At 37.2% G+C, this 15468-nt stretch overlaps 2 protein-coding genes across 3 annotated transcripts in view; one reads left to right on the top strand and one right to left on the bottom strand.

Annotated features, from left to right (window-relative positions):
• Positions 1-15468, top strand: part of galene (potassium two pore domain channel subfamily K member galene) — a 111279-nt gene that overhangs the window by 56672 nt on the left and 39139 nt on the right. The window lies entirely within an intron of this gene.
• Positions 1065-13687, bottom strand: LOC145992227 (uncharacterized). Its single transcript, XM_083128559.1, has 4 exons — positions 13472-13687; positions 11360-11720; positions 2069-2305; positions 1065-1297 (listed from the first exon to the last, which is right to left on the bottom strand). Exons 1-4 carry the CDS (start codon positions 13483-13485, stop codon positions 1079-1081), a joined length of 831 nt encoding a protein of 276 aa, XP_082984685.1. The 5' UTR covers positions 13486-13687; the 3' UTR covers positions 1065-1078.

Here is a 15468-nt window from a genome sequence, read left to right as displayed (position 1 = left end):
TATTCGGAGTACTGATTTTGGACAACCTGGAGTTCTCCTACCTTCGTCTTGGAAAAGTGCTGGTCAACATAGAGGATAATTGACAACATCAAGGATACATGTAGATGATATGTAGTCTTAATCCCCAGCTGTGATGAATTCAACAGTGGATATATTGGGACAATTGTTGATATACTTTATATGCAATGCCTTGCAATTGCGCATTGACGTAATCACAACACTTTGTCTGCACTGGTTTTAACGTACTGGAGTTTACTCTGGGTTACGAGATGTACCAGTTGACGTGCTTTCCAGCTGCAAAAAATGTTGTATCATCTGCGTAGAAGCTCTATCCAGCATGCATGTGCGCCAGACTTCATCCTTGAGGAACACCTGCAGGGTTGGAATGTGATTTCCAGAAGAAATCGAACACTGTTGCAGCCTTTTCTTCACCGATAGAGTGAGAACCTTATTCGTGCTCTCAAATTCTAGATTTTTATCCCATTGGTTATGTCCTCTCACTCTTTGTTATTTGCTGAAAGACCTGCACCCGTCATTATGTCGTTGTTCGCAAACTTTACTTTTCTCAGACAAACTGTTTATCACCGGGAGATGATGCTAGTTTTTTAAGGAATGTTTTTATCTTTTTCAGAAGAGCGGGCCTCTTACACTGTTTCCGAGGAAGTTTTTAGTCTCTCCTTAACTTTTTAATGTGCTTGTAGGTCATGTACAGGTCCCTTTCAACCTTACAATTCTAACCTTTCTCAAGGGGCTTCTTACATCCTGTTGTTTAACTTTAAGGTAATGATTTTAGATACCAGAATTTTTCTTCGTATACTTTGAAGGGTGCCGACGCACCAAAAAAAACAAAAAAGTTTCACATTAATTCATTAGACAGTTAATAAGATGGTTTATATTCTTGTGACTTTCCAGTTCTTCCCACAACGTACCATTAATTCTTTTCAGTCCATAATAATTTCTATTTATACTTACTTATCACAATTAATATAAGAATCCAAACGTATAATTGAAGGAAACGTGCTTAAAGATATTAATAAAACTTTCAACAATTCTATATTATAGCTTGATACAATTGCATTTATTTTCGTCTTGGCACAATTATAGAATATTTATCGATCTGTTGAGCAGTTCCTGGTAATATAGATCCGCATGCAATTGTGCTGCCATCTTTTGATAGAATTGAAAGTGATTTGCCGATGACGTATTTCCATGTTGATGGATCTAACGAAAGGCGCTGACTATGAATTCGGAATTTGGTAATTTTATTCCCAGTGGCTCTGATTTTCGCATACGCCAGCTGAAAAAATATGAAAGAAGAACAGTAACTAAAAAGAGGTATTTGCAGTATTTATGCAACAAATTCCAATAGTGTATCAATGTTTTTTATTACTTCATTTTTTAACAGTATTTAAGCGCGCATGGAATGTGACATCAAATTGTCAAAAACATTGTGAGGACGGAATGACAGAACTGCATTACTTATGACTTGTTACTTCCAATTGATGCAACACACCTCTATTATCTTTATTTATACTAATAACGTATCACAATTAATTAAAAACAAAAAACAAATGTATAATTCCAAGAAAAATGTTTAAAGATAATAATAAGAAATAAAAATATTTTTGCAAAAAATTCCAACAATTCTATATTATAGCGTTATAGAGTGTAATTTTCGCCTTGGTATTGTTATAGAATATTTGTCGACCTGTTGTGCAGTTCCTGGTGAAATAGGAGTGAAAGTGTGTAAATTAAATTTTATATAGGACAATTTTGCCGCCAATAATTCGCAGACCTAAATCTGGACGTTTCAGAAGCACAAAAACGCAAAATGGGAATTCATCTAAAAGATCGGAAAACCATATACGAGGGTCATTCAATAAGTACGAATCTGACAAAACTTTAACAACACACTAAAACTTAACGTACTTCAATTTACAATATAATAACCAATTCACACATGCAAAATATAAGACATTTGAGTCACAGTCACTTATGAAACATATTTTTCGGCCGCCCTCGTATTTATAAATACCTATTACCTCAGCAGTCTTCAACAAATACTTACAACATTTCTTTGTATTCTTTTTGCTATCTCTTCACAGTTTCCTTCCCGCTGAATAACGACAAGGTACTCTCCAGGGGAGAGCCCACGTAGCTCCCCCTTGAACACCGCCGCGCCGCTGCCCCTCCGCTGGTAGATGTACACCTTCCCCCTGGCCTCGCTGTATCCTAGGGGCAGTAGAACAACCCACGCAGTTCTGTACATAGCCTCCACGGCCGAGTCTGTTTCTTCTGACGAAAGCTGAAACACAAAAATTTTCTTCATTCGGGAACTGATTTATATGTACTAAAAATATGTTGGATATGTAAATATATATCTAGTTATTTCAATCAAAACGTGGAACAGTTGTGAAAAATTGCATTTTTCATAAGGAAAGCGTCTCATCCAGTTTCTTACACGACATTAATTGTAATGAAAAATTCAAATATGAATGTGCTTTATTTTTTCTTAGCGTAACATTCGATTACCAAACTTCCTTTGCTGAAACGTGAATGTACTCCTGTTGTCCCTAAAGACAGGTTTATATTGACTGATTGCTTTCAATATAGCATGAAGTAGTGAAGGTACAGTAAAACCTCGTTAATCCGGATTAATGGGGGGATAAGTTGACCGGTTTAACGAAAGTCCGGGTTAACTGAAATAACCTAAACGAACAGTAGAAAGCGCATTAAAACTCCGTTCATAGCAACAAAACGCGTATATTATAGTGTATTTTAGGGCATAGGCCTAAATACACTATACAGTACAGTACAAAGTCTGGGAGAAACAGAATGTCATCAGTGGTTGACTGCCTTTTCTTTGGGAATTTCTCTTGTTGACTTCTAGCCACATTTAAAACCTTGCATTCTGCTTTTTTCTACCTTTGGCCTGTCCGGATTAAGCGAAGTCCGGCTTATCGAGGTCCGGATTAACGAGGTTTTACTGTATATTAAAAATATGAAATGAATTTCTCTCTATTGTTGACAAGACTGTCAGAATAACACATAGCTACATCTGATAGGATATAGAAAATACGCAAGAAACAATATTTTGAGCAGCTTTGGGAGAGATTAGGGGTTCAGCACCTTCGATGGCTGTCGCCTTTGGTGCGAATGATCCCGGGCTCGATTCCTGGTGAGAGCCCGCAAAATTTCGGCGGCGACCCAGCGTCCTGAGAACCGGCCTCCGTGGCAAAGTGGTTAGCACAGCGCATTTCGACGCCAGTGGCCCCGGGATTCAAATCCCGAACACGGCATGGATGTTCTTTATGAGTGTCTCTCATAATCATGTCACGTACACAAACGGCATTGCTATTTTTTGAAATAAAGGACAATACATGGCAGCATGCAAAAGGAACAACCGTTATATGAGGTGATGTATAAAGTAGTCTAGAAAGTGGGTAAGAGATGGCACCACCCAGGAGAACTTATACGATTGTAAATAGAGACAACGGAAAGAGCAGATATGATGAAATAGTGATTGCATATATTAATACTAATTATGAGGAAATAAATAAATAAATTTAACATAATAACAGGATATAAATAAGGAGAAAAGGGGAATTATCATTCAGTAACGGCATAAGTGATTAATATACAAAAGTAATGAAGTCGAATTGTAATTTCGATTTTGTGTCTTTTTCGGTTCCCACGAACTTAGAGTTTCGTGTGGCTTTTGGGTTGTTATTTCCCAGGTGTAGCGCCATCTCACGGCAGCACCCAAGCACATTTGGAAGCGCATACACTGTAGCTCCAAGTTAAGTTTAGCGCCGGCTAGGCGGCGATCTTTAACTAACCCCTTTCTCTTTGTTTGTCTGGGGGATTGATTTTATTTCCGTCAATTTGGATCGACAAAGAAAAGGAAGAAGAAATATTATTGATTACAAGAAAGAGAAGCCTTAGCGATTATAAGAAGAAGAAGCCTTATTAATTGCATGAAGAAGGCACCTTAAGAAGAAGATGATATATTAATTAAGAGGCTATAAGAAGAAGATGCCATCTTAAGAAGAAGATGTCATATTAATTATAAGAAGAAGATGCCATATTAATTATAAGAAGAAGATGCCATATTAATTATAAGAAGAAGATGCCATATTAATTAAGAGGCCATAAGAAGAAGAGGCTATATTGATTACAAGAAGAAGCATAAAGAAGATTAGCCACAATAGAAGAATAATATTGTATAAAAGGATTTACAAAGATATCAACACTTGTATATAATTATTCAAGAATATAGTACGAATTGTACCCTCCGTAGTGGGTTAAATCTGTTGTTTCTTTTCATATATTCTTAGCGTTAGTAACCTTGGTCTGTGCCCAGAGGTATCTCATTGTCTCTACCCTGTGCTAAGCTGGTAGATGCTTACGTGAGAGGACGTGGCATTGATTAATGGCGACCAACGTGTGGGGCTCGATACAGACCAGAGGTTGAAATAACGCAAATAATAAGATTTTGGAAAGATAAGTAAAGCGAAAATGGAAGAAGGAAAATATATATGTTGTGGCGAAGAAGGAAATAAGGAAGAAATAATACAGTGTAAGATATGTGAAGAAATGAAACACTGGTTATGTGAAGGAATCCGGAAAGAAAAATATGAGAAGATATGTGAAAGAGGAGAAGGATACGAATGCAAGGAATGCAGGAAAGTAAAGTTAAAGGAAAAGGAAGGAAAGAAAGAAGAACAAAACACGATGGAGATGTTGATGAAAATGATGATGGAAATAAAAGAAAGTCAAGATCACAACAGCAGAAGGTTGGAAGAGAAAATAGAAGAAAACAGCAAAGAAGTTAAAGAAAGGTTGGAAGAGAAAATGGAAGAAAAGAGCAAAGAAGTTAAAGAAAGGTTGGAAGAGAAAATAGAAGAAAACAGCAAAGAAGTTAAAGAAAGGTTAGAAGAAAATAATCGAAAAATAGAAGAGATGGCAGAAGTATGTGAAGAGAACAGGAAAGCATTGGAGAGAAAGATAGAAGATATGATAAGGATGTCAGATGAACGACATGAAGAAACCAATAGAAAGATAGAAAAGGAAGTTTCAAGAGTGAATGAAGAATGCCAGCAGAGGAGTACAGGTTTAGAAAACAAAATTTTGGCAAATAAGAAGCAGATAGATATTAACATCTCCAAAATAGATGAAGTGGAAAACAGAGTAGAAGAAATGAAAATTGTGACAGAAGAAACAATAGTAAAAGAAACCTTGAAATTCAGAGAAATGATAATTAGAGAACGACAAGAAGTTAGGGAAGAATTAGAGGAGAGTAATAAGAAGATGCAAACCCTCGAAGGTAAGATCGACAAAGGAAAGCAAGAGAATAAAGTACAATGGAGAGAAATAATACATAAAATAGATGATATGAGAATACAAGATAAGACAATAGGTTTCAATCGAGAAGGAAATGACGGAAAGGAAGAGTATAAAAAGATCAGAATAAAAAAGGAAAGTAGTAGCGACGAATCGAACACAGAGGAGGAAATAAAGCATAAAAGGAATCATCAGAGGAAGAAAAGGAAATGGAAAAGTAGTGAAGAAGGGAGCGATAATGGAAGATGGTTGGACAAAATAAACGGAAGTAATTTGGAAGAGGGAAAATATAAAACAAGAATCCCTAAGCCTAATGAGTTACAACACTTGCCCAAGTTTAATGGAAATATATCGGACAAGTGTCCACGAAAATTCCTGAAGGAACTAACAACTAACGTAAAGCTAATGAGGATACCAGGAAATATGATACTGGACCTAATCGAAGGATGTTTTGAAAAGTCTGCAGCAGGCTGGTATCAGTTAAATCAGCACAAGTTTGGAACATTCGAAGAGTCTAGTAAAAGATTTTTGGAATATTATTGTAGTGAGGAAATTAAGGAAAGGCAACTGGAGACATTGAAAAGAAAATATATAGATTGGTCCAAGGTTGAGAGTTTGGAAGCACACACGTGGGAAACATTAAGGAGCTTCAGAAATTTGAATGAAAAATGGAATGAGGAAGAGTTGGTTAGACAAGTGATACAAACGCTACCAATATGGACGCAAAGAGCGGTGGCTGTAGTAAAGATAAGGAAGGTGGACGATCTGATAGATTACCTCAGAACAGATGACATGCTGAAGAAGACTCAAAGATCATGGGATAATGAAAAGGGAGGTAGATATTATCCTAAGAGGCATCATCCTGAAGAGGAACAACGTCCAGAGCAAAAATTCCGGAAACAAGAATTCGGGATTAGGAACATAGAAGTCAGAAATGCATATAGAGGCAGAGGAAGAGGATTCTTAGAAGATAACGGAAACGGCAGAAGGCGAAATAATGTTCAGGAAGAGCAAAGAAATTATGATAGAAGGAATACAGGACCGTGGAGAGGAAACCGCGGATATAGAGGAAGAAATGATTATTGGCAAAATGTGAATCGAAGAAACTCAGAAAGAGGGATGGAGATAGAAGAAAGGCAACCTAGAGGAAACAACTACAACGACAGGAACGAGAGGGGAAATCCTGAGATAAATGAAGAGCGAAGAGAAGCAGTGGAATTAGTCAGAAGCCAGATGCAGAACGAAGTAGGAAATGCGGGATGGCAGAAGGTAAATGAGGAGTCGAGGAACATGGAATCGGTCGAGAGGCTAAACTTGTAGAGCTCTCGCAGCAACTCCCAGGTGTGAGAGCAAAGGAAAATGATGAATATATGAAGGGAGAACATAAGATAAATGAGGAAGGAATTCTGAAATTATTTTTAATTGGAGAGCCGAGTTTTGAAAACTTAAAACCTGGAAGATCATTGTATGTGGAAGCAGAAATAATTGAAATTAAGGTTAAATGCTTGATCGATTGTGGGAGTGTCGTCGAAGTAATGAGTTATAAATTTTGGCAAAGAATTAAAGAGAAATACCCACAAGCAAAATTAGACGCTTCTGAAAAAGACAAAGTCAGATTAGTTATGGCTGCGGGAAATGAAGACTACAAAATTCAGGGCACAGTACGCATCATGATGAGCATCAGAGGAGCGAATTTCGAAGTAAAATTTCTGGTGATAAAGGGTTTGAGGTGTGATATAATCCTAGGAGTACCTTTCTTAGAAAACTACAATGGGCACATACACATAAAAGAAAAACGGCTAAATCTAGAATCAATGGAGAACATGAAAGTAGATATCCCTATGGAGGATGAAATAAAAGGTTCCGAGAGCGAAATAGGCATTAGGAAGCAAAGTCTTGTATATCAGAAACATGATGCAGTGTATAAGAAGAAAGACTACGATGATATAATTAAAAATGAAAATGTAAAATGTGAATATGAAAAAGAGGTCGAAATAGAGGACCATAAATACAAGGCATCGAGAGAAGAAATACAAGCCAAAGTGGATGAGTGTCATTGGATCTCGAAAAAGGAAAAAGAAAATTTAAGATATATTTTGTTGAGACATAGGGGAATATTTAGCCAACGCCCAGGAGTGACGGATGTGTACACCTATAGGATTGAGGTAGACACAGCGAGTCCAATAGTGTCAAAGCAATATCCTATACCCTTTGCAAAGAGAGAAGCTGTAGAAAAGGAATTGAAGAAATGGTTAAGTTGGGGGATAATAGAGAACTCCAATAGCGTACATGTAAGCCCAATGCACGTGGTAGACAAACCGGACGGAGGTGTGAGGCCCGTACTGGATTTAAGGGAGCTAAATAAACACGTGCTACTTCCCAGAAATCAAGTAGAAAGAATAAATGAATTACTACACACTTTTTCAGGCAGCATATACTTCACATCGTTTGATATGACTTTGGGATACTTTCAGGTAGAAATAGAAGAAGAGTCTAGAAAATATACAGCGTTTCGATATGGATCAAGGTTATTTCAATTTAGAAGACTTCCATATGGTTTAAATTCGTCAGTATCAGCTTTTATGACGGCTCTCAACAGAATATTTAGTATAGAAACAAGAGAATGGCTTGCTATATATGTGGATGATATGTGTATACATACAAAAGATTGGGAGACACACATAGAAAAAATAGATTGGGTATTAAGTAAATTGGCAGAAGCAGGATTAACTGTCAAATTGGAAAAATGCTCTTTTGCAAGGAGGGAAATACGTTTCCTAGGTCATGTGGTATCTGGAGGTGGAATAAAGATGTGCCCAGACAAAAATGACGCTATAAGCAAGTTCCCAAGACCAAACACAAGGAAACAACTCCAAAGATTCCTGGGAGTATGTAATTGGCGATCGAAATTTATACACAATTTCGCAAGCAAAGCCAAGCCATTATATGAACTCCTCAGAAAACATATAAAATGGAAATGGGAAGAAGACGAAGAGGAGGCTTTCCAAAGACTTAAGCAAGACCTTATACAAGCACCAGCTATAAGCCAACTTGATTTCGGGAAAATGTTCTTTTTAGGTACCGACGCATCAAACATTGGATTGGGAGCATACCTATTTCAGAAAAACGAATCCAATGAAGATAATGTAATACAATATGCTAGCAGAAGCTTGAAGAACTTTGAAAGAGCGTATACTATAAGTGAGCTAGAGTGTTTGGCGATAATATTTGGAATAGAAAAGTTTTCTGCATATCTGAAAGGCAGGAGATTCAAGGTGGTATGTGATCACAAGAGTCTAGTTCGGCTAAATTCTGCAAGACAGTGGAATGCAAGGCTTACGAGATGGGCGATCTTACTGCAACAGTACAGTTTTGATGTTATAGATATAAAAGGAAAGGAAAACCATGTTGCAGATACTCTAAGCAGAGCATCTTTAAAGGGAAATCAGGAACCAGAGGAAGTGATTAGGCTAGAAATCAACGCTATCGCTGAGGAAGAAGTGAATGGTATTAAAGAACAGGAATGGCGAGTTGGAACAGAGGAAGATGAGGAACTAAGGGAGATTATGAAAGTGTTGGAAGGAGAGGAAGGAAACAAGAAAACAGGGATGTCTAAGATAAAGAAAAGATACAAAGTTATAAATGGCATCGTTTTCCAAGTTAGTTATGAGAATCCGAACCAAGTAAGGATTAGTGTACCACGAACTTTGATAAGAAGAGTACTCGAGATCGTGCATGAAGGATCTGGCCACTTCGGAGTTGACAAAACGCTGAGATTAGCTAGAAGATTTTACGTATGGAAGACTATGAAGAGTGACGTTGTTAACCATGTTAGAAATTGTACAATTTGCATACAAACTAAACCTTCAAAGATAAAATTTAAGAAAGAAGAACTACATATTATCGCTAAATGGCCATTAGATATGGTTTCGATAGATCTAATTGGACCATTACCTAGGTCTAAGGGATGTTTGTACATATTGACGTGTGTGGACATATGTAGCAAGTTTATCATGTGCTATCCTTTAAAGAAAGCCACAACCAAAGAGATAGTCAAGAAGTTGGATGAAGGATTTATCAAACATTATGGTAGCCCAAAGAAAATGTTGACAGACAACGGGACTCAATTTACTTCAGAGTATTTCAAGGAGTATCTATATTTTAAAGGGATAAAATTGATTAATGTAACAAGATATCACCCAAGTTCAAATCCAATTGAGCGTTACAATGGAGATATTGTGAGGTTACTCAGAATGTACTGTCATGATCATCATACATGGTGGTGCGCAGTAATTAACAGGATAGTTATGTTATTAAATAACTCTATATCAGCTGAGGCGAATATGAGCCCGATAGAGATTTTCTTGGGATATGAGACAGAGCCGATGATTTTTGATGATTTAGAATGGCCAAAGAAGGTTATGGAAAGAGGAACAAGGAAAGAATTTTTCAATGACTTGTATAACAAAAGAAAGAAGAGGACGTCAAAAGAGGAAGCGAAAGGAAAGAAGATAGAAGTAAAGAGGGGTGATATAGTTTATTGTAAAACACACCCAATAAGTAAGGCCATTGACCGTACAATTAAAAAATTGTTTTTCAAATACGAAGGTCCGTATAGTGTATTAGAAACGTTTAGAAACACTATAGTTATACAAGATATGGTGACAAAGGAAGTAAGAAGAGAAAACTTAGATAATGTAAAAAGATATAATTGTACGGAAGACGTTAAACAAATGTTGAAAAGTACACATGAGAAGTGAATAGTAAGAATGGATGTTGAAGAAAATTTTTCCTTGCATACGAAACTTCTCAAAAGGAAAAATTTTGCCCAGAGGAGGGGAATTTTGTGTCACGTACACAAACGGCATTGCTATTTTTTGAAATAAAGGACAATAGATGGCAGCATGCAAAAGGAACAACCGTTATATGAGGTGATGTATAAAGTAGTCTAGAAAGTGGGTAAGAGATGGCACCACCCAGGAGAACTTATACGATTGTAAATAGAGACAACGGAAAGAGCAGATATGATGAAATAGTGATTGTATATATTAATACTAATTATGAGGAAATAAATAAATAAATTTAACATAATAACAGGATATAAATAAGGAGAAAAGGGGAATTATCATTCAGTAACGGCATAAGTGATTAATATACAAAAGTAATGAAGTCGAATTGTAATTTCGATTTTGTGTCTTTTTCGGTTCCCACGAACTTAGAGTTTCGTGTGGCTTTTGGGTTGTTATTTCCCAGGTGTAGCGCCATCTCACGGCAGCACCCAAGCACATTTGGAAGCGCATACACTGTAGCTCCAAGTTAAGGTTAGCGCCGGCTAGGCGGCGATCTTTAACTAACCCCTTTCTCTTTGTTTGTCTGGGGGATTGATTTTATTTCCGTCAATTTGGATCGACAAAGAAAAGGAAGAAGAAATATTATTGATTACAAGAAAGAGAAGCCTTAGCGATTATAAGAAGAAGAAGCCTTATTAATTGCATGAAGAAGGCACCTTAAGAAGAAGATGATATATTAATTAAGAGGCTATAAGAAGAAGATGCCATCTTAAGAAGAAGATGTCATATTAATTATAAGAAGAAGATGCCATATTAATTATAAGAAGAAGATGCCATATTAATTATAAGAAGAAGATGCCATATTAATTAAGAGGCCATAAGAAGAAGAGGCTATATTGATTACAAGAAGAAGCATAAAGAAGATTAGCCACAATAGAAGAATAATATTGTATAAAAGGATTTACAAAGATATCAACACTTGTATATAATTATTCAAGAATATAGTACGAATTGTACCCTCCGTAGTGGGTTAAATCTGTTGTTTCTTTTCATATATTCTTAGCGTTAGTAACCTTGGTCTGTGCCCAGAGGTATCTCATTGTCTCTACCCTGTGCTAAGCTGGTAGATGCTTACGTGAGAGGACGTGGCATCATCACTCATCCTCAGCGTTGCGATTAGCCAAAAGTGTCAGAAAGGCAAAATAAAATAACAATAATACAAATACCGATTCAGAAGAAAATTCTATACTGGAACTGCTTTCACTGCTCAGCCCTCTGCTGCTTTCACTGCTTACGTCATCGCTTTCACTTTCGCTGTCATCATCATCATCATCAATGCTCCTCTTCTTCCGCCCAGACCCCGAATTATTGTCCTTGCTTCCTGCAGAGTCGCTTGGCTGCGTAGAATTTGCATTGACTACATTATCTTCTTGGTTATTTGCTCCTTCAGCACACTCCTCACTGCTGCTACTGTCAGCGCAAGAACTGCTGTCTCGCGTAGCCTTTCCATACAATTGGTCAAACAACTTGTCTCTCCTTACATTTCCTGCCACTAGAGCGCAGCACCCAATAAATATTAAAACGAGCCTGGAAAATGTAAACTTTACCTAATGAAAATTGAAGGAAGTATTAAGTATTTATTGTACCTGGAAGATAGTTTGTTGCAAATCGAACAGAAACACAATAAAGTTTATATGATCATAGAAAATCTTCAGAAGTAACTAATTTTTACGTGATCATTACGTTAAAATATATAATTATATAAGCACATGAAAAATCCCGTGAAGTATACAGATAGGTGTTGCAACATTTCTTGACGGAACTTTAGTAGTAGAAAGGAAGAAAAAGTGAGATTTCTGAATCATCCGGCCATTTTCAACACTTTCCAATTTGCACTTGCAAAAAGGAGCGGAATAGATTTTGCATTAGGGTACGCAGGATTTTCATTCAGAGGGGAATGGGATTATAAAAGTGGATATTACGTAGCTACACTATAGGTAGAGGGGATTCACTACAAAATATTTCATAATAATTGTAATTAGGGATCATTTTAAGTGTTGCACTTTCCTCTTTGGTTTTTTCCATAATTGTTTACTTCTTTCGTTTGAAAATTTTGATTTCTCGAAATTTCGGGAGGGGCTGAACCCCTACCACCCTCCCTCTGTGTACGCTAGTGAGTTTGTGTATTTGTGTAGTAGAGAGAGCACTCTTAAATCTTTACATAAGCTACATGATAAGCTGTACATAAGCTATTGCTAGTATTCGGGTGTTTGTTGGTAAGCAAATACTTTCCTGCCTTTATAATTATTTCACATAATGCACATATTTTCAAGAGGTTCCCGGTTCGACGCTCGACGGAGGTACATTGCACAGTTGTTCAGATCCCACTTTAAACTATAGGTCCGGTCCCGATTAGCCTATCTATGCACAAAGTGAAGTTAGAAACTCAAAATTCTGGCGTAAGCAAGGGGGAAACTGATGGGACCACAGCCCCTGCAGATATTTTGGAAAATCAAAATTCTCAAGTGAGGGCAGTAAGGAGCTTGAGAAAAACCATAGTGGTAAATGTACTCCCCAAATGATCCCCAAATTAACACTTTTGCCTTTGAGTAACTTTTAAAACTAAGGCTAATATGGCTAATTACTAAATATTGAAAAGTGTATCCATCCCCCTACAAAAAATCTGAGTGCACCAGTGCCTATAATTTAGAGTGATGGATAGAGGCTTTTTTGCTCGATCGTCTAATAGTTCGCACGGATGACGCTAGATGGCTTACGGAATGAACAGTTTCTTCGCTCGAGCGAATTACGCTCGAACATTCAAACGATCAGAATACGCTCGAAACCCAATAGTTCACGTGTAACCGTAATTTTTCTGTAGTATTGGCCCTTCAAACATGGATCGTGAAATAAAAGACGCAGTGAAATTGAAACTGAAGTGAACATAGTTATCATCTCCATGCAAAAATCCGGTGGAGTATTTCGGATCTCACTTTAAACTGTACGTCCAGTCCCTATTAGCCTTACTGTGCATAAAGTGGACTTAAAACACTAAATAAACCAACCAAATCCATGCAAAAATGTAATTTAGACTATGTTACCAATACATGGAAATATATGAAAATGAATAGATGATCATGGGCTGAAACTACCAAGACGAATTTTTACACATATATTTGTACGATTATTGTCCCATTGAAATGATATTTCATATTCTCTATATTCGAGCGAATGACGCTCAAGCATGGGAAATTCGATCGAGTATTTTCGAGTGAAAGTTGTCCAATGCAGTACTCTAGCGTATATATTAGTTATAATAACTTGAAATACTGTCTTACCAGAGACGATCCATAACACTATTTTGCCCGTAATGTCCTCTTCAACAGGTCCAACACTGTCTGCGGTAACACTGTCTCCTTCGCCCTAAACTCCCAACTATAACATTCTTAGATAATAAAAGAGAAAAGACAGCGAACACCTAATTAGCACATAGAGGAAAAAGTATTCCATGAGGTGAAAACACACATGATGGCGTGACTTAGTAAAGTATAACGAGCTACTTTAATTCCGTTGGATTGTGTGAATATGCAAGGCCATGCAATAACCACGTTTCCCTAATTACTAGAATATTTTCTCCCCTCCGAGGAAAATAAGACAGAAAGAAACAAAAGAAGCCTTGGCAGTTGACCAACACGACCTCTTTTGTTGGATTTTTAACATAATGAAAAAGGTTGCCAACTTACAATATTTGTCACTACACACAGGAAAATTTATCAAATGTATTTTATGCAATTGATACAAGCGTGCATGTTAGTTTTGATTCCGAATCGATGCATTTCAATGCATAAAATGCATGAAATTTTAACTTGAATCAAGAGAGACACTGAAATCCTCTCTTGTACTGTAACAAAACGTAATTGAATTACAATTTGATTAACCGACAGCCGGCCCCCATGCCGGAGTGGTTAGCACATCGCACTACGACGCCAGGGTTCTCGGGTTCGAATCCCGGCCTGGACATGAATGTTTGTGAATATCCATTCATCAATTTCAACATATCATCACTCATCCCCATCTTCGCAAATTAGCCAAAGGTGGCACGAAAGCGAAGTAAAATAAAGCAAATCAATAACAATAATTTACAGTAACGTGGACAGGATTTTGAAAAGGGGGTAAGGGTACGTATAATTTTTTAGTAGTCAACCCTTATTTTGCTATCATTTCCTGCCTTTGGCTGTTTTTTTTCTTGTTTAGGAATACTGGGTCAAAGACGGGGTTATGATTCCCACAAAATCCTTCTTTCTTATGCCACCGATAACCGATATATTTCCACTCTTGTTTTTGGTCTCTCTGATGGCGTAGTGGTAACGTCGTCGCCTTGTAATCAAGGGGTCTCGGGTTTGATACCCAGTAGAGGCTCAGAGTGGTTCAAATCTCACTTTAAACTGTGGGCCCAGTCCCGATTAACCTTACTGTGCATAAAGTGGACTTAAAACACAAAATCAATCAACCGATATTTCAGTTCTAGTAACTTTTCAAGAACAGAGGTTGACAACACTTACTAGCAACATCGTGAACTTTATTTAATCGTCTTATGTAACCAAGGTTGAATTTACATGAAACAATCTTGATGTCGTAGCGGTGGAACATGCAAAAGTCCATTTATGGGAATTCCTGTTCAGTTGTGGATTTCATAATTGAAGAACATTTGTTATGTAGTAGAAAAGGCATTCGAAGGTCAATCGACAATTGAGAAATTATGATGGTAATCAGATAGTAATTTCCTCCCACCTCCTGTTAGATGGTCTCGATTTATTCAATTGATAACCTTTCATGTTCTTTGCCAGTCGGGGTGTAAGGGGTGCTCCTTCCACGTAGTGCACCCAATAGTCAACCTCACTTCCACGTAGTACACCCTGGACTGCAGACTAACGAGGCTCTGGCGACTGGCCCTATGGCCAGTATAATTCTGTTTGTGTTGTGCTCCTCTACAGCCTCAGCTTTTAACGAAAGTCAGAAGATTTTAATATTTTATGATTTTAGTTATGCAACGTTAGAGTTGTTATGTGTAACGATAAGGGGCTGGACCCCGTATAATGTGACGGGTGCAAAATAGCCTTAGTGCTGACTCACCCAAAATTTTAAATTCAAATCGAATCAAATCTTTGCCAGTCTTAGTAAATATCCATACTGTGATGCTTATTTAAGTTATACCCATACGTTTCAATACGTTTGTCTGAGTAGTACAAAGACAAGGATGGCTACTAATTTGGGAACCTTTATCAGTAGATATCGACATACGTATGCTTTTCAATGTTGCAAAGTATTCTGTCTC

Source organism: Lepisma saccharinum, chromosome 9, assembly GCF_977018435.1.
Source record: "Lepisma saccharinum chromosome 9, izLepSacc3.1, whole genome shotgun sequence".
NCBI classification, from domain to species: domain Eukaryota; kingdom Metazoa; phylum Arthropoda; class Insecta; order Zygentoma; family Lepismatidae; genus Lepisma; species Lepisma saccharinum.
The sequence above is the reverse complement of the archived record's forward strand: the minus strand, read 5'-3'. Positions and strand labels throughout refer to the sequence as shown.

Coding starts and splice junctions, on each gene's coding strand:
- LOC145992227 (XM_083128559.1), bottom strand. Junction 2,306..11,359: donor TAGAATTTTCTTCTGAATCG/GTATTTGTATTA, acceptor TTTGTGTTTCAG/CTTTCGTCAGAAGAAACAGA. Junction 1,298..2,068: donor AAAGAATACAAAGAAATGTT/GTAAGTATTTGT, acceptor ATATTTTTTCAG/CTGGCGTATGCGAAAATCAG.